Here is a 23,172-nt window from a genome sequence, read left to right as displayed (position 1 = left end):
ATGGCGAAATCCGCTGCTCTCTTAGTAGAATCCTCCACCTCGGAGGATGGGGGAGAGCAGCTCGGAGTCTTGATGAGATCGAATAGTTTTTTGGGTCTATTTTTGGCGGAGTCAAGGAGGGTTTTGAAGTGCGCCGCTTTCTCAAGGAAGATATGCTTGTGGTACTTGGATCTTGCTGTGCGAAGCATGGCTAAATTGTCTGTGGAGGGCACTTGCCTCCATTGCTTCTCCATGAATCTTAGCTGCTTCCTTTCCTCATAAAGGGATTTGTTGAACCAAGGTGCTGAGGGAGTGGGCCTTATCCTTTAGCTTTTGAGTGGAGCAACGTCATTAATTTCAGCTGCAAGAACTGTGAGGCATTGGGAGGTGAGATCGTCAACAGCTATGTTTGGGTCAACAGCTAAGATAGTGCGAGTTCCCCACATCACACTGGCCCCCATAGTGAGACCCATTGTTCCTCGCCCACTATGCCCTGAATGAGAAGGGCTGTGGGCAAGGACTAATGCAAGCACTGTTTGTGGGCTGCGTGGGCCCCAGGGGGGCCGAGGTGAAAATGGCTCAAAGGTCTGAGCAACACCTGGCAGCCCTGGGAAGCCGATTCTGGCACACAATCACCCCTGCCCAGCCTACCATCAGAATGATTGTTTGGCAGGGCAGGGGGTCAAGGAGAGACCACAGCTGATCATCACTGAACAGCCAGCGCACAGCGAAGCTGCTTCCCTCTCCCTGTCAGTGCTCTCTATGTGTAAAGGGGGAAAAAAGCAGCCCACAGAGTGCACTGAGACACCGGCCCATGCCCGAGTGCCCGCAGTGCCAATCCGTCCCTGGCAACATACATCTCCCAGTCCCGGGCAGAGGGCTCACATCAGAGGGAAGGCTGATAATGCCAGGCCCTTCGATTGTGAGACGGAAACGCGGCTACTGGTGGGTGATATATGAAAGCCATGTATGATTGCAAACAAGCCTCACCCGTAAAATGTATTCATTTGGCAGATGCATTTAAAACATAACGTACTTGTTAGTCAACATGTAAATAAAGCTTTTTTTCAAAATGTGATTTACATTGCTCTAGGGCTGTCTGATTTATTGTTGAATAGTGTTGTGAAACGTGTCCACAGACTCTGCCTTCTAAGTATTCCCTCTCCAGTGTCCCCTCCTTAAACTTATTTTTATGATCATCATATCATTTTAATTTCCAGATTAAGATATTGTATCTGATTGATCAGCGAGGGCATCACAGGCTACCCTAGGGACGCTGACTATCACGAGTTTTTATTGAAAATATGTTTGACATTCCAGTTGTACCTGTTCAGTCTCGATTTTTGTTTGTTTTTCTTCAGTGGTGTTTCTTTCTGTGAAAACTAAAAGTTAAGAAAAGAATGCTTGCTCGGGCTCCAAAAAAATGCCCCTCTTGTGGCACCACGCTTTCAATCATTTTCCAATTGTGAAATGATTCAATCTGAAAGTTTGGTACAGAGATGCTCATCCCTGAATTCTTCTCCTTAGAAAGCGGACTCTGTGTAAAAATATGTCCATATTTTGGTTTCAGTAGGCCCAAGACTTTGCTCGGGAACCCGATATACCTTTTTTAATACAGCACCCGGTGACCTACAGAACTTTGAGGAATGTGTCATCCTGTTGTTTCTTAACCTTCTGCAGTCGATCTGCTTCTCCGTCTTGGAATGACTACAGTTCATCCTTTAAGAGTCGGTCTGAGACGGTCCTGGGTAACGCGCCCTTTAGTTCATATCATCTATTCCGACCTGCCAAGAGTCCTTGCTCCTGCTGCGGTTTTGACATTGGTTAGTAAATACACCTGGTCTCTAACCTATGACCCTTTCTGCGGCTGGCCCATTTTGAGTGTACTCTTAAGTTTAATACTCCGGACCTTCTTCCTTTCTTTAAGTCCTATGGTGAGGTTTGCCCTTTAACTAGAAGCTAGTGTGCCTGTAGACTTGTAGATTTTCACAAGACGTGGAGCTGCTGCCAGCTTTCGGTTGGAAATAAAACCGCGTCTGAACACAACACAATAATGCTCTAATGTCCGAGATTTTGCAGCAGATTTCGAGGCCTCTCTCTCTCTGCGCTTCATGATGGGTTCTCACGTGTATTTGTCCAGCTTCGTTAGTACGGGTCTTTGTACTCTTCTACAAGGTACCGACTTCGGTGATACTGCAGGCACGTTTCTCGTAATAGTTCACCCATAGCTGCCACGGTGTCAGATTGCTTCTGTGTGACATTTTCATAGTTTCAGAGTAATTATGAGTGACAGCTCAACAACTATGAGAGACACTTTATCGCGAGCAAAAAAGACGAGGGAAACATATAAATATCGGAAATTACACCCATTTGAGCAACGCGAACCTCAAATAATGTCTTTAAACTGCACGCCTGGACAATCATTCCATGGTTTAAGCTAGGGGTCATGGCCCCATACCTGTCATGTACCTACTCCGTGTTATGGGAAAAAAAGATTCATGGCCCTCAGAATGGGTAAATGGCCATTTTTGTACCACCTGCCGAGTTGGAAACGTGCAAACACCGAGGTAGCGTGCAGGGCTGTGGTAGTGACAAGGAATCAATCGAGCATGTGGCATGTCACTGTCCAGTACTTCTCGACGACCAGAAGTCCATGTTAAAAAGCGAATGGAACAAACTAGGCATACGTACATGCAGACAAGCCATAATCGCATCAATGAACCCGGACAACCCAATGCTTAACATTCGGTTTACCAAGTTCATGACAAGAGCAGCAATAAGATTTTCAACCGGGAATGCCAACTAGTAAACAATGGTCAACATTAAACGGGATGATCTACCCCTTTGTACCGTGAAATAGCAGCCGATCGAGGCTGCATTCTTTATTTAGACAATTAACGGACACTATGTGTCTCGGGACCATTAAGTCATCATAAGTAGTGTTCTTACTCTTTCAGTAGATTTGTGCTTTTAGCAGTACCTACTATGTATCTTCATAACCCTGGCTTTCGCCATGTGTTCATTTTCTAGTAGACGCTAACTCATACGGGACAATAACGGCTCCCAAGTGTCCTTTTTTAACATGACTAATAAGTTGCTCAATCATGTGAATCAATTTTATATAGTTCTTTTTTATAACCTCAAATGAATGCTACTTTTAATATTCTGTAATGCTACAAACGGACGTTTGTAATGATTTTAATTAATCAAACAATAAAGTTTTACCATGTTTTACCATTTCTTTAAACTGCTGCAAAGCACCAGAAATTAAACTAATGTGAAACCATAATATTAAACATTAAACACGTCTTTCTGAGGCAGTCTTTAAAGTTTTGTGCATGTATGTAGACACATGAAACATGCGCATCCCGCCGGGGAAAGCTTTCCCTAATCGCACCACTTTTATCCCAGGAGGGGAGATTGACAAGTTCATCTGATTATACAAATTTTTTTTTCCAAAAGTTGCTTAAATTAAATTCCTTTTTAATTCATTTCCAGGACGACGAGTTTCAGTTTATCCCAATCATTTTCATTTATGTGCATGTCGATATGCAAAGCAATGTTTAGGCTATCCAATTTTAACAATCTAAATGCATTTCGAGCTGAGTGCCCTTAATCAGGGGATATCAAGCTCTGTGGGTCAATAGAAAGATAAAATGAGAATCCTATCTCAAAGGGTTCCAATACATACTAGAGCTCGAAGTTCTTTATAATAACAAAATCTAGTGATAATGTAAGTAGAGGTGCCTGATAGGTGATTTAAATCAAGTGAGTAATTCCAAGCTCAGATAGTGCCCCTGTGCTCACTGTGTTAAGAAATAACAAGACAATCAAGTGGTCGGGCAATTAGATTGTGTAAACAGTTCCCCAGACAACTTGTTATATGCAAAACGAATAGCATGGGTCGCTGGTATCTGATGGATGCATCTGCCTGTGGATTTCTCATCTTTTGGATTCCTCCCCTTTTGAATTATCCCACTGCGCCGCATTCCACTGAAAGTTTTCTCCTCCGCTCTCCTACATCGACGAGGACGTCACAATGCAACGGCTCCGCACGCGAGTCAGTGTGACGTCATTGGAGCCATAAGAAGAACTTCACGGTGTACGAACGTCGGTTCCCTTTTTTCCGCGCTGTTGACGTGCAACAGTTTTTTTCACAGGTTCTCCATTTCCGGGAGTTTCTTTGTTGCGGATTGTTGTGACTTTGTAGCCTTCGATCATGGCTACTCAAAGAAAATCAGGTTTCCAGCCATGCAGAGAATTTGGGGGTCAGATGTCCATTACTGACTTCCATGAAGACTGTTTATGATGTCTTTCATCGGACCATGATCAGGGAGTGTACTTTGTGCAAGGGCAAAGGCATGAATCCTAAAGCGCTGAAGGAGAGAGAGGCCAAATTTTTCATAGCCAAGGCCAAGAAGCAGAAAAGGGGTTTCAGGAGGTAGAGTTCCTGCTCTAAGTCACCGACATAATTCGAGGTCATCGAAGAAGCATAAGAAAAAGCAGCGCCATGTTTCTTGGCGTGGCTTGTCGAAGTATGCTGCTCCAAAGTCAGTGTTTCCAGATCCGATAGCAGTTACTCCACTGGCTCCAAGAGATGCAATGCCTCCTCAGTTGCCGAAGTCGAACACTTCACCTCTGGCTCCGGGGTCTCCGGCGCCGGAGCCGAACTTGCTGCCTCCCAGACCGGCTTCAGAGCCTGTAGTACCAGATCCAATGTATCCTGCTTTCCCGATTCCGGGTACGTATCTGTCACGTTTTTATGTCTCGCCTAGCATTGCTGCACACATGCGCAGCCCGCTCGGCGAGATGTATTGCAGATAAGTAGTTTTAGAAAAGGGCTTTAAGCCCACCCCCTATTACCATTGGCTGGTGTCACCGTTTCTGGTAAATGGTGGCCTGCCATTGGAAATTAGGGTTTTTGGTGGATGCCCTTTCGCCTCCGAGCCAGACTCGGTGGCCTGCTTTGCGTCTGTCGCAAAGAAGTTTCTTTTCTTTATGGGGCCATGTGTTTTTAAACACATGGCCCCATAAAGACAAGAGATCGGATCTTGTTTTAACATTGCGCTTTCGCTTTCACTTAAAGTGAAAGCGTGATGCTAAAATAAACACACTGCTGTGTGAGTAATGGCGGCAGCTTGTTCCTTTGGGTGAGGGCTTGTTTTCCAAAGCAACGGGTCATGTGTATTCGTGACAAATGTTTTAAACAGACAGCTCCAACTAAAAGTACGTGCATCCAACGCGAAGATATCGCGCTGTCTGCACATAAAAAAAGACTTATGGTAAGTGGACAGGAGGTATAGTGGTGAGCTGTCCCCCCCCCCCCCCCCTCCCCCCCCCCCGGGGGCGATCCTTTATCTAGCTTGGGCCATTAGCCTGGCTGCATCACTGTAAGCCATACTGCCCACACACCGACCGCTTGCACTACCGCCCCCTCCATCAGAGGACAGCCCGAATCCAGCTAGGGAAATTCAATTAAGACTGTCTGTCTCCTTCCCCATTCAATGAATTACACCATCAGGAACCCGCCCCATCCCCGGCGACATGTCCACCGAGCCCCCGCTCGCAGGTTACTGGATAATTACTGCCTACTTCTGTAAGTGGATCAGGCCTTGTCATAAACACGGCAACAGCTCCTGAAATCAATCTTGAGGCTTCACTGGTGGCAGACTAATGCCCTGGGAGGAGGAGTTAACACACACATACAACGAGGGCCGCTCCATTAACACCTCTCCATGGATGTGCCCATTGACCTTTTCCTGGAAAAGGTATAGGCCTTCTAGCACGCAGCCAAATATAATACTAAAATAGAAGCCGACAGCCAGTTCACTTCAGCAGCTGTTGTCATGGAGATCAACTGTCCCGCAGAGGAATACAAATTCTGAATGTATTTGGTATGTTTCTTGGTATTTGTATAGCTCAACTCTGTAATTTTCATGGCCTCGTAGCGCTTTCGCATTACTTGTATGTGAACGACCACACGGGAAAAAAATGATAAGATTTGTTTTGTAAAACAAAATCATCAAAGGATATATTAAGTGATACTACTTTTACATTTATTAAATAATGTGTTTTTTGTAGCTCCTCAAAGCACACCACTGCCCTGTCAAAAGCGCTGTCAAAATGATTCCTCCTATTTACGGGCACTCGGTTGAAACAGGAAGGACAGCGTGCTTAGCTGGCCTTGGTACCATTCCAGCTTATGGCCTCCGGATGACCGTACCTCACGCAGATTGTTTAACTCACTAAGGAGTCGGACACTTGCTTAGGGGCAAAAAACGAGAGAAAGTGTTCTCCAGTGGCTAAAATGTCAAAAGCACACGCAGAGCACTAGGATTCCGATCCCGGCGTCCATATGTGGCCAATCGGTATGTCCTGAGGACTTACAACACTTTAACTTCATCTCACTCCACTAAGTGTCAGTACACGCAGTGCCATAAAGGGAAAAGACAAGTGCAGGTAACCATCAAATTTAACGGATGGGCGGAGCGAGTGGCGCTGTTAGGGGACAAGCATTTCATTTGAGGTTTTCTTGCTGTGCAACTGTGCACAACAATACAGCAACAGTTCTGCCCTCCAGGGTATTCGGTTTGTCAATGCATGTTCAAAGCGTAACTTTAAAAGCAACTTTCACAATGCAATAGGTCTCGCATTTACGCAAGTTTAAGCAATTGCCATTGTAAATGACAATGCCTTTTATTTATTTAAAGAAAAAACATAAATAAAAAGCTTTGTAATTTACAATGCCAATTGCTCAAACTCGCGTAAATGCAAGACCTATTGCATTGCAAATGCTTGTTTAAATGTAATGTTTGGCTTGTTTATCAGAGCAGCAAACCCTACCGGTGTGCCTGGTGGCCCCATGGGTTTGTTGGCATACTCCCTGGGAGATTTGCCACCTCACTTTTCTCAGGCACCTCTCAAGCCTTTTATGCCTATGGCTCCAGGGAGTTAGCCTCTTTTGGCGCTGAGATTTTCTACACCGTTACAATCTTTGGAGGGGCATGTGCCATTGGATGGTTCATTCCCGGCACTGCCTGATTCTGAACCGGCGCCAACTCTACCTGCGTTGATTCCTGTTCCTGTAGACCCCACTTCGACGCCGATCCCGAAGTCTTCAGCACCACATCTAGCTCTGCCAATGCCCGTTCCGAGGATGAGTTCTCGGAGGGAGAAAACAAGGATATTGGAGGAGGAAGAGTACCAGAAAGAGCATGGAGAGGCTGAGGATGGGGAGATTGTGGTCCCTGATCCGGATTTTGAAGGCTTACAAGAGTCTAGTGGTCTGGATACATCTCCTGAATGGGAACAGATTTCATCCCCAAAAGGTCGGCTGATGCAGGAGGTGACTACTTATCACGCAGTGATCAGGAAGGCTGCGGATCTCTTGGAATTACCCCTTCCCGCAGCGGAATTAAAGTTGAATATCCTGACTTAAGTTCTCCATTCTCCTTCCTGTATTTCAGAGCCTCTTCTTCCCTTTAATGAGGCTTTGGCTTAGCCCATTCTTGATGTCTGGCAGAAGCCGATGTGTGCTCCGGCGGTATTCAGTACCGTGGCAAGGAGGTACAAGGTGGCTCCGGGAATCCTGCTTTTCTGTTCACCCATCCTTCACCAGAAAGCTTGGTCTTCCAGGCTTCGTGATCCTCAAGGCAGTCTGCAGGTTCCTTCTCATCTACTCCTGCAGATAGGGAGTCAAAACGCATGTAGCAATTGGCAAAGAAGGTGTCGTCAGGAAGTATAGCCCTCAAGTCAACAAATGCCACCGGCCTTTTGAGTCGCTACCTCCACGCCCTCATGGACTCTGACAGGGAGGTGGTTCCAAAGTTGACCAGGTTGGTGCAAGGGCATTTATCAGAGGTGCAGTCGGATGATCAAGCTGCTGCCCACCTGGTCTGGACACTGCTGATTCGGTAGCCATGACGATGAGATAGTCTGTGTGCTACTAGGAGGCACGCTTGGTTGCGTGGTTCAGGGTTCTCTCCTGATGTCCAAGCTACTTTACTGGATCTGCCATTCGATGGATCTTGCCTGTTTGGGGCAAAAGCAGATTCAGCGCTACAGTGCTTTAAAGACAGTAATTCACAGCCAGGTCATTGGGACTTCAGTCTCAGCCCAGGAGCTTTGGACAATTCTGTGACTTTGGGAGGAACTTTTTTATTTTTGTTATTTTGTAACTGTTTTTATTGTTTTATTCTGGAACTGTACATCATCAAGACAGTCAATACCATTTCGATCAGTATAAATTTACAAATAACATGCTGTATACATCGCAGGATATTCCTTTTGCATCTCGTGATTTTAAACTAAAGAAGATTTCCATTATACCCACAATCCCCCCTTTCCCATCCCGGGCAGTCCCCCTAGTGTCTTACTCTGCAGTGGCTTCAAGCAGGTCGGTAGTGTGAACTGGTTGACAGAGCATCCCCCTACTTTCATTCTATTTCCCCCAGATCTTTGTCTATTTATGTGGGCATCCCTTTACTTTCATAGACCGCCCTCTCTACTTGCATACACCAGCCCATGTTGTTTGCATAGGCCTTGAATATCAGGCTGCACTTGGCCCCCCATTTCCTCGTTATGTTGCATTTAGCTACCACAAAACCTAATGTGGCCCAGTCTCTACCCCCTCGTCAGGTCAGTTGTGCCCCACACATTTAATAAACACGTTTGGGGTGAGATTGCCGATTCCCTGCCACAGAGTTGGTACATGTACGTGGCGATCTTGTTACAATATTCCCCTATCTTGGGGTAGCTCCATCATAGATGGAAAAATGTGCCCTTTTGGCCACAGACTTTGGGACAGTGTGTAGAGGTGTGTCTGTTCATTTTGACTAGTGTAGCACGTGAGTAGTATGACCTGTGTAGCAATTTCAGTTGAAACCGTTTGAATTGGGACCGAATCGCCACTTCCCTTGGTGACGCCAATGCCTCCAGCCAGTCCTCGTCGTCCAGTCGGCCCACGTCCTCCTCCCATTTGGATCTCAATTCCTCAAGCTTGCCTGGGGGGTTATTTAATATATTTCGGTAAGTGAGTGATATTGCTTTGGTATTCAAATAATCATCTAAAAGCCTATCATCCAAGAGGGAGGAGACTGGAAGGTCCGCACCCGCAAAATAGTTTGCTTTAGTGCATGTCTGACTTGGAGGTATTGAAAGGCCTCTGTGGGAGCCAAATCTTAGTCTTTTTGGAGGTCCACAAATAACCCTCCCACCCACCCAGAGGTAGCCCTCCTTGGAGAGGCCGATTAAATCCCATTTATCAAAACCTGGTTGGTTACCCAGTGAACCCAGTTCTCTAGAATCCCACAGCGGTGTAGCCAAGGTAATTTTGTCATTCCAGCCCAACGCCTTTGATGCTGTGGGCCATAATTTAGTTGTTGATGATGTTAAGGAGTGGAGTGGAGTGGAGTGGAGTGGAGTGGAGTGGTATTGCATGTTTCCCACCATATATTGCTCCTGGGTATCCCCTTGGTGACATGTTGTGTCTGTCCATGTTGTAGGCTGGATCATTGTGGGTTACATGTACCCATTTATTAACTACTGTCAATTGCGTTACCCAGCAGTATGATTGCAATGCAGGAAGCGCGATCCCCCCATCATACCAGCTTTTGGTCAGTTTGTGTAGCGCAATTCACAGAGTTCCCCCATCCCAAAGGATTGTCCTTAATTCAGTTTCTACCGCCTTGAAGTATCCGAGGGGCACCACATATGGAGTATTTTGTAAAACATAGATAAAAAAGGGAAGCACCATCATTTTATAGAGGCTGCCCTGCCCAACAGCGACAAGGGGAACGACCTCCAGTGTCTCACGTCTTCCTGCAATTGGCGCAGCAGAGGGGTTAGATTCCGGCTCTGAAACTCAGATGGTTTTCTAGTTACTTAGATCCCCAAGTACTTTAATCCTTCTGTCACCACCCAGGCCTCACATTCCTTAAGAAGTCTCGGGTTTCCACCCCACAGGATATATTTGAGTGACTTATCCCAATTTATGGTGTATCCAGAATACTTTTGGTATATACCCTGTGTAGGTAGGAATAAGGTTTAGCCAAATAAGGGACAATACCGTCAGCGTAAAGGGAAATTCTATCTTCCCATTCTATTGTCCATTTAAGTCCTCTAGTAAGGGGATCGCCCCGTATCAAGGCTGCTAGAGGTTCCAGAACCAAGGCAAATATTAGTGGGATAGGGGACAAAAAAACAAATAGCAAAGTCCTGAGCCACATTCACAGAAAAACGTAATCAGTCCAAATCAAAGTCTTCTTAATCCGTTTTCATGGTGGTTTATTCAGTTTTCATATATGTCCAAATACAGTATGCTTCACACCTTCAACATCACATATAGCCACAAATTGAGCCAACACGTGCTTCGTCTATAAGCACATAACCTCAGACTTCATCAGGGTTCGAAACTCAAGTATCCAGCGCAGAGGCAGTGTAAACGGTAATCACAAATTCAGCCACACATCTATATTGCGGTCACCTCAAGTACGGCAAAAACCTAAAATAACTGTAAATGCAAATATTAAGTGCCTCAATACAACCTCCTAATAAGAGGGGAAAAAAACAGTCTTGAAGTACAGTGGACATCTGGGGTATAGGCAGCACGAAGTGGAGAGTACTCCTTCCCGTGTTCGAATTTCGGCGTATTACCAACCCTGCTGCGTACTTTTGTGGAGACTAAATATTGACGATCGCCCCCTTGTTTACTGTCAACCTATGCAAGGGGTTTAGTGTATAGCAGTCTGATCCATGCTATGAAACTACTCCCATAGTCCATCCGCTCTAGGACGGCAAACAGGAAGGACCATTCTATCATATCGAAAGCTTTTCTGGCTTCTAATGATACTACTACTGCCGCTTCTCTAATAATTTCAGCCCTTCCTAACACTTCATGTAGTCGCCTAAGGTTAAGTGATGTGTCTCTGTCCGGAATGAATCCTGAATTGGTCAGGGTGGACCAGTTCATGCATTAACAGGCCCAGTCGGGTCGCTAGGATCTTGGCAAGGATCTTTAATTCTGCATTAAGCAGAGAGATTGGCCTGTACGAGGCATAGTCATCCGGAGGTTTCCGTACTTTGTGGATCACAACTATATTGGGGAGTCTCTGATTTTCAGGGAGCTTCCCTAGCAGGACACTCTCCTGAAACATTTTCAGTAAATATGGTGCAGTTGTGGAAGCTGTCACCTTGTATAGATCAATCGGTAGACCATTAGGGCCCCATTGCCTTCCCTGTTTTTAGTGCATGGATCACCTTCATCACTTCAGTTTCTGTCAGCTCCAACTCTAAGCTATCTTTATTGGATGCATCAAAGGTGGGTTTATTGAGTGTGTCTAGAAGTTCCTTCACCTCAGCTTACTTAATCTGAGTTGAGAACGTATGGAGTTGCTGGTAATAAGTTGCAAAGGTATCTGCGATCCATTGCCTATTACTGACATGCTCCCCCGAAGCGGAGGTGACCTCAAAGACCCATTGTGAGGCCTGCTTCCACCTGTATAACCATGCCAGCAATTTACTAGCTCTATCCCCTACTTCATATAGTCGGTGTGAAGTTTCCCAAAAGTGTGCTCTGGCTTGGTCCTCTGCCATGTCCCTATATTCCTCCTGTTTGATCTGTAGTTTGTGCTGTGATTCGGGGGTATCTGCCCGCAGCAGCTCTAATTCAGTCCTCATACTCTCTTCTTATATCTCTGTAAGTTACCTTGCCTTTTCTTTCTTGTGTGAGGTAACCAGGGATGTGCCTTGACCCCTAATTACATCCTTGATGCCTTCCTATAGAATTTGATGCAAGTTCACTGACCCCTTATTTTCCTCGCAATAGTTGACTGATGTTTTTGATAACCTTGGCCGCCAACAATCTATTTCTTCATGCATTGCAGTCACCTCCAATCAGTATGTCACCTTGGGGCAATTTCACTCGGTGGGCACCTAGAACCACTAGCACAGAGGAGTGGAACCGTGGCAGAATGTAGAGCGAGATGATGTTCAAAAGTCTAACTTACCAAGTTCCAGGAAATGTCAATAATTGCCCAAGTGGGTCAGGCGTCACAGCTTGAACAGTAAAGAGAAATGCCTTCCTTACTAATATGCCCACCCCTCTTGAATTCCTGGTATATCCCGCGTGTGCTGCCAATTTGTAGCCCCATCTATTAAGTGCGCAATAGAATGTGCCCTATATATGAGTTTCTTGGTGCAGTACAATATCTGGTGCTCGCCGCTTAATGTATTGCAATACTACTTCCCGTTTGATTTTTTTCCTGTAGTCCATTTACATTCCAAGAGAGGAGCACCAGGGGATGTTACACTATCACAGCTTTGTTACTTGTTTCCTCCCATACCCTTGATTCCTTGAGTTCTAAAGAAGATTCGCTAAGACCGGGCACAAGTCGTATTGATTACCACAGATTGGCTGCGAAGGGTGTGGTGCACAGATCTTCTTTAGGGAAGACCTCCTCTCGTAGTCACAGGGACAGGTTCTACACCCCCACCTCCAGAGCCTGCACCTTCATGCCTGGAGATTGAATGGGGCAACCTGAGCTCTTTCGCTCTCCCACCGGATGTAATGGATGTTATATTATCAACCAGAAGACATTCCACCAAATCGGTCTATTCTGGTAAGTGTCCAAGAATGTTAAATGGTGTGGATAGGGATTGATTGATTGATCCTTTGCAGGCCGATTTGTCTGATGTTCTAGGTTTCTCTCTTTCCCTACCACAACAGGGTTGTGCAGTAGCTACTGTTAAAGGTTCCTTGTCTGCCTTGTTGGCTTTTCTGTGTTTACCAGATCAACCCTCATTGTTTAAATCTCCCATGGTTATGAGATTCATTAAAGGTATCACAAATAGGTTTCCTGCCACTCCCTTCATCATGCCTCAGTGGGATCTGAATGTGGTTCTCATTTTCTTGATGGGTTCACCCTTTGAACCATTACATAGTTGTCCCTTTAAAGTTCCTAGCATTTAAAACTATATTTTTGTTTGCAATCACTTCCGCTAGGAGGGTGAGTGAGTTGCAGGCTCTTAGCTCCAAGCCTTCTTTTACATCATTCCATGAGGATAAGATAGTTCTTAGGACCAGAGCTGCTTTCCTGCCTATGGTAGTCACTCTTTTCCACTTAGGGTTGTCCATCACCTTACCCATGTTCTACCCTCACCCTTCAAAGGAGGAGGAGAGACTTCATTGCCTGGACCCCAAGAGGTCGAGTCAGCTTCTACCTGGACAGAACCGAGGACTTTAGGTCCTTGGTTCTGTCAACTCTTCATCTAATATGTGGGCAAGATGAAGAGCAAGGCTGTCCACAAAAGAACGCTGTCCAGGTGGATCATCCTCTGTATCAAGATCTGCTACACCTTGGCCAAGAAGGAGCCTCCTGAAGGTATTCAAGCTCATTCTACCAGAGCTAAGTCTTCTTCTTTGGCTTTATCTAGAGGTGTCCCTGTGGTAGACATTTGCATGGCGGCAACTTGTGCCTCCCTGCACACTTTTGCGAAGCACCATTGCTTGGATTTGGAGGTAAGGAGGGACAGCCATTTTGCACTTTCCGTACTGCAGGATTTTTTGTTGCAGGCAGGCACACTCTCGGCCGGGAGCGAGTCTGCTTGGGGATTCAATTAAAAAGGTAAGGAATCCACAGTCAGATGTTTCCATCAGAAGAACAAGTTACTTACCTCGGTATTGCTTTTTCTAGTGGATATAGTATCTGTCTGTGGATTGCTCACTGACCCACTCCCCTCCACGTTGCCTGTCTGCTTATTATACCGAAAAATAATCAATGTCTTTCTTGTGTGATTTATTGTTTGAGTCATGTGATGCTTGGCATTAGGAAATGTATATGATGAAGAATTTCCAATGTGGGCTGTGTTTGTATACTGTGTATACTTGTGAAAATGTCAATTCACCAGTTCGCCTCGAAGGCACTGAAAGTTTGGTCGACGAGGTCTTCTTATGGCTCCAAGACGTCACGCGGAAGATGAGGAATCCACAGGCAGATACTGTATCCACCAGAAAAAGCGTTACCGAAGGTAAGTAACTTGTTCATTTTGCACATAGATGTGCATTGTGCTTGAATCAAAAACAATATGTAGTGAAAGTTATGGAATGGTGCAAGATTCTCGGCGTGGCCAAGAAGATACAATAAATGCTGGCTTGATGGTACAAAGGTACTTGAACCACGGCAGTGCATATAGTCAAGAACTAAGTATTCAAGGCATGGGATGTGTTAAAGCCATCTGTGCTGGAAAAGGTGTGCTGTGGGTAAACAGTGGTAAATGCTGGTTTAATGGTACTAGAACCTCGATAGTCTGTATGAATCATGAGCGCAGCATTCCCGGCAAGGGACGTGAGAAAGTTGTCCATGTTGAAATAAGTAAAAAAGTTGTGCAGTGGGTAAACCGCGAGTTATTTAAAGTGCTTGTGCTGCAACTCGGGCTCATTCTGGCGGCTCTGTGTGAAGGTTGACCTGTCGCATGGTAATCCAGTAAAACTAAAATCTCCTGTGCCAATGTGTGTTCTCGGAAAACCCAGTGTTCCAGGCATGGGACGTATGGAGGCCGTCGGTGCTAAACTGCGCAAAGAGGCATACAGCGAGTGAATAAGTAGTCACTTACTTATATTTGCGAGGCACCATGAGCCTCAGCAATTCGGTATTTGGGCCGCATCCAATACTAGCCACAGCGACTCATCCTACGGCGGCAAACCACGTGGCAGCAGCTGCACAGTTAGTGAGTGGTGTGCTGACCTGCTCTGGGCTTCAGCACGGTCACCGCTGTCCCATTGGTTAAGGGTCTAATTGTCACGGGATCACAATGTTGATTTATTTTAAATTTGACCACGGTGGTGCGAGCAGCACTGCCATTTGCCGCACAATAACTCTGCTGTCTGACCCCTATTTACGCCACAGCCAGCAGCACGACGTGAAGACCACATATTCAGTCTGCTGATGACAGTCTCCGTACTCCTTTGGGCACAAATTGTTACACTGTAGCACTAGCAGGGCTCAGACAGCCAGCCCCAGCTGCCCGGGAGCAGCGCACACACCATGGCGTGCTGCCCCTCCAGCTGTAATTTCACACTCTGCATTGGAATTGTGACAGCCCAGGGCAGGTGCTAATGCCTATAATGCGTGACTTTGCATTTCAGCGCGGTGATGCGGACCCCCACACTGAATTACGTTAGTCTACTTCCTGATGCTTGGTTGTTTCTCCATCGTGGAATCTTCATTGAAATTCATAAATACTTCGGTAGACCAGCCCGAGAAGATATTTAAAAAAAAAAGTAATATTTACACAAAAAAAACACCTGAACGCTATGCTAGGCGAATTTCACAGGCTTTCCTTATATGTCAAATCACCTCTTCATAATTCAGAACAAAAATAATTGCTTGCATGTAATTTTTAAAAGAAAAAGTTAAGTAAATGAGGGGACATGCGCTGATGTCAGCAACATCTCTCTAGAACTGACATGTGGCAGTGCACCTTTAAGGTAGCCAAGAGGTTCCTCATACATACATTCCTCGTACTTTACGTTACCACCTTGAGGTTCCCAATGGGGAGGAAATTGGACTCCTGACTGCACTGAAGAATCTCAGGTTAGAGAACTAAGATTACTAGTAAGTAACGTTTTCTTCTCCACTGTAGGATTCTCACTGATGATCATAAACATTTGAACAGAGTGGAAAGCCCCCCACCTCCTTAGAAACTTGTAGGAAGGCACAGGATGGTAATAAATCCAAAGATGAAATGAGCCAACGGAATAGATTCGTATAAGCCCATGACCCACTTGAGTGTCCCCACAGAACCCTAAATCACTGCTTAACAAATATGAGCTATAGGAGTATTTCTATATATAGATGCTGTGGCTGGTTTACTTCTTGTGGAATGGTCCTTGGGTTTATCAGATAAAATGTGTTTCCTTTCTGATCACACAAAGTGATCTCATGCCTTCATTGCATGTACATGATTTTAACCCTGTTGTTATAGGTTTATATCCAGCAGGTTTACTCAGCACTTCATCCTCCCTAGGTCAATGCAATTAGCACCATTGAGTTAGATAACAAAAAGCCTCTCTCATCAGCCCCATGAAATGTTTTGAGCAATGAACCGTGCATTTGTTGTGTTCTCCGTCTTTTTGACATCGTTAAACAGGTTGATTTAGGTCGCTTTTAGCATAGCCTCTACATTTACTGTTGTAGCAACCACAAGGGAGTTAGACAACAAAAGCGGAAGAAGCCAGCCTTCACTTAAAGTTTCTCTGAAAAGAACCTCACTTGGCATGCCACAGGCAAATCTTGATTCAACTAGATGCAAACTTTACCAAAAAGACTGATAATTTCATCGGCCATTGGATGGACATTAGTTGCGATGGACCAATTGGAGGAGCTTGTAGTGAAGATGCAGGACCATTGCAGGTCATCTTTCAGGGTGCTGTGGCTTGCCTTCCGTACCCCTTTGGTAGTCTGAGAAAGCTTCAAGCTTCCCTACTGATCTATTACTGGCTGGGCCTTACTGGTCTTGGAGACGTTTTGGGGTGCTACTGTGGCACTAAATAGAGGAGAGCAAACCTTAAAAAAATAAGTTACCAATTATACAGAACTGGAGGAACTTATCAATGGGTTGGTCAGCGCCCTGGTATTTCTGATTGCAAAAATGTGGCGAGAGGATGGAGGAGTGGGGTAACTTCTAATTGATTGCTGACTACTTGTGTACGAGTTGTCATCTTCTTGTACTCTTGTTTGTACAACCAGGATTTTTCAAACATTCTTCGCTTTCGCTTTGTTTATTTGACCAAAGAGTAATGTATATTGTAAGAAACAGTCATTTAACATCTTAATGCTGTTGTGTCAATCATATGCGCTCAGTATGCTGTTCTCGTAGTTCAGTAGCTGGTGCTCTGTATCTTGTCATATCCGAAAGCCTTCTTCAGTGTCACCCCATCTAACACCTAAAGATGACATTGTCATCGTCAGATACTGATGTTGTTAACTGCTTATTTTAATCTGAAGGTGAGGCTGAGTGGAGAAGGGCACAATATACCCTACTGGATGAGAAGATAAACTGACAACCATGGGAGAAGCGCTGGATACAGGGGAGGAAATTCATGGGGGGGGGGGGGAGGAAGAAGAGTCAGGCTTCTGTTGTGCCTGATCTTGAGATCATTCAAGTTGTGGGTTTGGTTAAAGATGCCTACCTACGCCATAACTTGGTCTCCTGCCTAAAAACGTTTATGTAATAGACTTTCATTTGAATCACCGCTATCAATAAAAGTTAACCATTTGCATAGTATCTTCTTTTGTCTTCTACATTGAATCTGCACCCCTGTAATTAATTCACTTTTCCTTCTGCTCTTTGATAAATAATGAACTTTCTATTCTAGGTTTGAAGTGTTAAGCTTTCTGATGCTGTGCTACAACTCAGCCATTGTTTATATGCCTCCCTCTTCATATCAGTCACTCTGCAGGATGGGCTCCCGGTAAGTAGCATCAATCACTTTGGGAAGTAGAAGAAATTCCTCTACCTGTAACTGGATGTCTATCTCAGGAGATGTAGTTCATACACATCCTCTCTTTTCATATTGCTCAGAGTACATTACGGGCATTGCTCTTCATGATAGAGAATGTTAAACAAGGGTTAACGCAATTTGCTATCATTCATTAAAAAGCTAGTTTAAACATCCCACAACCTGGAACATCAACATATTGCAACTAATAGTAAAACTAAGGTGCTGCCCTAACATCACTACTAAAATCTAGAAAAATGAAACTAATGAAGACATGCTATGTATATGCCAGCAAAAACATGCCCACAAACATTGATTAGAAAACACTTGCTTATTAGTCAGTCTAGTATTTATATCTACCAGAGCCCTTTTGATTGCCACAATAGCCTACAAACAATAGTCCACAACCTTATATGCAGCAAAACGTGAATTTTAGCATGCAGAAAATGTGATTTATTATGATGGCAAGGTAACTGTTCTTAAACATAATAGGCATTATATTCTACTACACAAAAGGATATAGTCCTGTTTAATGCAAAGTTTTATTTACTCCAATATTGGAACTTTCGTAGATTCACATGCTTAAATCATTCTACGTCATCGAGATGGAAGTCCCACGGTCCCTTATAATAGCAGTGCAACTTTAAATACAGACTAGAAAGGCCCTAAGCCCTTTGGTTTTGTAACATGTCCTAGTCATTTTTAAAAAAGAGACCAAACTTAGGTTTGAACCAATCAGATTTCCCTGCCCTCTAGAATACTCCTGTGAGAAGCTCCAGGCCCTCAGATTTTCTACCGCACGTCATGCTTGGGAGTGTCCACTGAGGTCGACTCAGTTATACCTGTTCTGAACTATTCCATGGAATTCCAAACCTTATTACTTTAGGGGTATACAGATTTATCCTTAACACCAGTCTGTCTGTATTTCTTGACTTCAATTCGGACTTCATTATGTCAGATAAGAAGAGTTTTTTTTGCAGGGCCTGTTCTACCTGTGGTAAGAAGAGGCTTCATTCAATGCTTAAGTTGTAAAGAAAATGGAAAAAAAAAATCTGTGCCAGGGCTCTCATCAGGAGGCCACAGCAGCCTGCACCACAACATTGCCCCTGCCATGCTGTAAATGGTAGTAATAACACAATTCTCTTCCAGGGGATACTCATCAATAGTCCTAAGCACTGAATAGTCCCGCCCACGTGCGGGATCCCAGAGCAATAGCCCATCATATGCATATATCTACATATATATATACACATAAATACCCATATATATAGATAATATGCATATACATGTATATATGCATCCTGAAAAACACCATATTAGGCTCATAAACTGCCATTAAGGCATGTAAAACTTTTACATTTGACCAAATAAAGACATACAAGTCACCATATATGATGTATGTAAAGAAAACTGCCCTGAGTTTCTTTTAAACACACAACCGTTATTTTCAAAGGTAAAAGCAGGCAGGATCATAGAGGCAGGTTAAGCTATAAGAATGGCTTGGGCTGCAGGTAATAGTAATTTTAATGTATATTGAATTAGTAATTAACTGTTATTGAGGTAATCTCCAAATTAGATGGACAGCGCCACCTTGTGGCAGATGGTCGCAAGTGACGGTATATATTTTTAACAAGGAATTTTGCACTACTATTTGTATTGTGAGAAATTAAGTAATAACAATAAAAAGAAAAATAGTTATGCAGCATATCAAAAAAGAAAACACCTTAAACAGATTCTAGTGTTATTCTTTGAATGAATAAGGTATGAAAGCAAAAATATTTTCTTATACAGAGAAGGAGGTAACTTTAATTTGCTATTCATTTTCCTTGTCTTGTGCCATTTATTTAAGGCAGAATTTGTTTCATCGTGTGCTTTGCTAAATGAGTCATCCTGCTTTTTTTATAATTAAGAGACTAAAGACTGATGTTTTGTCAATAATTGGATTTATACTTTGCCGGAATAATTTCTTTCTACATCCTCCGAGCTTTCTATGGCTGGCATTCATTGTAGTGAAGGAGATTACTTCCAATACTCCCATAGTCAAGCCATTTATGGCAGTCATCCGACCAGGCCCCAGACTCTTCACAATGACTCGAATGTGGCATACGCCTTTACCAGTGGCTTTTGATGCTGCGGAGATACCAGCGGCTTGTTCTGCAATGGCTGTGCTCTTCTTGTCATTCTTGAAGACATCTGTGCCACATGAGATACGGGTAAGTGGCTCATTTTCAGGGGACATGACCTGAATGTGCGTGTTCCATGTTTATATGATATGAGCTATTGGTATTTCTTCATACTTCTTTTCTCCCCATCTTAAGCTTCTTTTTTCTCCTGGCATTGGTGGGGAGAGATGGTCATCCCTTGAGCTTTAGGTTTCTCTGACTTCAGCAGTCCGACTAATATTCTCTGTTGATCCATGCAGCTTTTGTATGCCTGTGTGCACACCTTGGCACAAAGCAACATTTCGAGCCCATGTGGTGTTGGTAGACCTTGCAGGGTAAAGAATCAGTCAGCACACAGCAGCAGTGAGGGAGTTCATGACCTACAAACCCTGTGTAGTATTATTATTATTAAAATTATTATTATTATTATTAAAAAACATTTGTAACGCGCTCTATCACCACTGGTTTCTTGGCGCTGAATAGACAAATGAGGGGACCGGAAGCAGGGGGTTAGTCGAAGGCAGCTTGAAAGAGCAAAGTTTTTAGAAGTCGGCGAAAGCAGTCAAGCTTTGAGCAGATACGAAGGGGTAGGGGAAGGGAATTCCAGGTGGAGGGGGCCAGGAAGGAAAAACTCAGACCACCGTGTTTTTTCCTCTTAAATCTGGGCACCACAAGGAGGTTTGAGGAGGCTGAACGAAGGGCTCTCGTAGGGATGTGACGAGTCAGAGCCGAGGAGATGAAAGCAGGCGCTGCATCAGATAAGGCTTTAAAGGTGGTACATGCCAGTTTAAAGGTGCAGCGTTTGGATACCGGGAGCCAGTGTAAGCTGCGAAGAAGGGGAGTGACATGTTGGTGCTTAGGCTGGTGGAAAATCAGGCGGGCGGCCTGATTCTGCACCAGCTGCAGCCGTTGAAGATGGCAAGCTGGAATCCCAGCATAGAGAATATTGGCGTAATCGAGCCTGGAGGTGATGAGCGCAATGACCACTTGGGTCAGGGCTTCCTTACTGAAATACCTGCTGATCTTACGGATCCGCCTGAGGTGGAAAAAACAGGCAGAAGTGACCGCGTTGATCTGGGGTCGCATTGACAGGTCCTCAGAAATAATCACCCCCAGGCTTTTGACGGAGCTGACAGGAGAGGGTGCTAGCCCCAAGGAAGTTGGCCAGAACGTGGAGTTCCAGGGATGGTTGGGGCCTCCTACCAGGACGAGCTCAGTTTTTGTGGGGTTCAGCTTTAGGTGGCTGCAGTGCATCCACTCCGCGATAGTCATCATAGTGGTCTGAAAGTTAGTGCGGGAGGAAGGGAGGGAGTCTATGGGAAAAATTAACTGAAGGTCATCAGCGTAGTTGAATATAGTGACCGGAGAGTGACGGAGGGAAGCTAATAAGGGTTGAAGGTACAAATTAAAAAGGAGGGGAGAGAGTGCTGAGCCCTGAGGGACTCCACAAGGAAGGGAAGTGTAAGAAGCAGAAAAAGAGGATAAGTGGACGGACTGAGATCGTTGATGGAGAAAAGATCTAAGCCAGTCAAGGGCCACTCCCTGAATGCCGGCATTGTGGACACGGTCGATCAAAAGAGTGTGATCGACCGTGTCGAAAGCTGCCGAAAGGTCTAATAGGACAAGGGCTTGAGGGGTGTTACTATCCGCACCTTTCCTAAGGGTGTCCATAACAGCAACAATGACCGCCTCGGTGGAGTGGAGGGGTCTAAATCCTGCTTGTTGGGGGTCTAAGAAGGAGGATTGCTCTATAAAGGAGCTCAAACGACGGGTGACAAAGGTCTCCAGGATCTTTCCTAAATAAGGAAGGAGAGAGATAGGTCTGAAGTTGCTGAGTATAGAGGGGTCTGCGGTAGATTTCTTTAATATCGGTAAGACTGCAGCTTGCTTAAAAGAAGAAGGGACCTTCCCGATGGCAAGGGAGTTGTTGAGTAGTGCCAAAGGGGGGCCTGGACAGGCGAGGAAAGCTTCTTTTAAGACCTGCGGGGGGCAGCAGTCGTTAGGGGAGCCTGAACTGACTTTATGAAGAAGATTAGTGAACTCTTCTAAGGATATCGGAGGGAACTCTGTAAGAATATGAGTATTTGTGGGGGGGAGGAATGGAAAAGTGGAGGAAGCCGGAGATGGAATATTATTTTTTATTGTGATTATTTTATCTGTAAAATAAGAATTGAGTGAGTCACAGAGGGATTGAGTCGGCTGTGGTTGAAGGGTGACTCTGTCTGGCATGGAGAGCTCATTTACGATTGAGAAAATATCCTTGGTTTTATTGTTGGAGTTCAAAATTTTTTGGGAAAAGTATGCCGTCTTGGCCTCCAAGATTAATCGTTTGTAGGATTTCAGAGCCTCGATGTAGGCTAGTTTAAGCAAAGGGTCGTAATGGCGACGCCAACGGCGTTCAGATTGTCGCAGTGCAAGTTTTTCTGCTTTGAGTTGGTCCGTGAACCAACGTTGAGCGTCGTGAGGACGCTTGGTTTTAATTTTCTTTAGAGGAGCAACTTCATCGCTAGCCTGTTGCAGCCATGCATCAAGAGACTCAGCTTGAAGCTCTAGTGAGGTCGACGGCAGGGGTGCGGTAGCAATCAGAGAATCCAGGAAGTCCGGCAAGTTGGCCCTTTTCCAGTTGCGAGCCATGATGTTGGAGGAGCGGGGAGGGGGCCAGGGGGTGTGCAAATGTAGGTGGAAAGAGATGAAGTAGTGATCGGACCAGGAACAAGGGAAAACCGAGGGAGATGATATGTCGATATTAGAAGTCCAAACTTGGTCAAGAGTATGACCTTTCAAATGGGTGGGGGCGTGGATGTGTTGGGTAAGATTCATGCCTGTGAGCAAGTCTGTGAATTCCACCGACAGATGATTTTCATGAACATCGGCTGGCCAGTAATTAAAATCGCCAATTACCACGATATTGGCGTGGTTTATTGCTAAGTGAGCAATTGCGTCACTGAAGAGTTGGGGGAAGAAGGGCATAGGGTCCGGGGGTCGATAAACAAGGACACAAACGAAGGAAGATTTGGGGGAGGAAAATTTTAGTGCCAATAGTTCAGTTTTGAGGATGGGATTTACCGAAATTTCCGAGAAGACATGTTCAGAGCGGATAATGGCCGCCACGCCGCCCCCAGTCCTCCCAGCAGGCCGGTTGCTGTGCATAATGTAGTATCCCGAAGGGATAGCAGCGAGGATATCAGGGGCGGAGTCTTCAGTGATCCAAGTCTCTGTTAAGAGGAGAATATCGATAGAGCTATCGGTCAATAGTTGAAACACCTCAAGCTGATGTCGAATAAGGGAGCGGGTGTTAAGATAAAAGATTGACAAGGAGGTGGAAATTTGTGGGACAGAAGGGGTCAGATCGTGAAGAGAGGCCTGCGCCGAAAAGGCGGACGGAATAAGAATGCCACATATCAGAGCCGCCTTAACAGCATGAGTAGGGATGGGTCCTGATGTGTTAAGGCTCAAGAGGTCAGAGGAGGAGTAGGAATAAAAATGGGCATTACGACAAGGCCCTGGGCCTGGTCGGCCGCGGACGGGCGCAGA

The 23,172-nt window shown here is 45.0% G+C and overlaps 1 protein-coding gene across 2 annotated transcripts in view; it reads left to right on the top strand.

Moving 5' to 3' along the window:
- HYCC2 (hyccin PI4KA lipid kinase complex subunit 2) overlaps positions 1-23,172 on the top strand; it is a 671,498-nt gene that overhangs the window by 502,388 nt on the left and 145,938 nt on the right. For both annotated transcript variants that reach the window (XM_078680193.1, XM_078680194.1), the window contains one exon: positions 17,354-17,449. In XM_078680193.1, the coding sequence (XP_078536319.1) occupies positions 17,354-17,449 (96 nt within the window). The remainder of the gene's footprint in view (positions 1-17,353; positions 17,450-23,172) is intronic.

Source organism: Lissotriton helveticus, chromosome 3_1, assembly GCF_964261635.1.
Source record: "Lissotriton helveticus chromosome 3_1, aLisHel1.1, whole genome shotgun sequence".
In the NCBI taxonomy this organism is placed as follows: domain Eukaryota; kingdom Metazoa; phylum Chordata; class Amphibia; order Caudata; family Salamandridae; genus Lissotriton; species Lissotriton helveticus.
The sequence above is the reverse complement of the archived record's forward strand: the minus strand, read 5'-3'. Positions and strand labels throughout refer to the sequence as shown.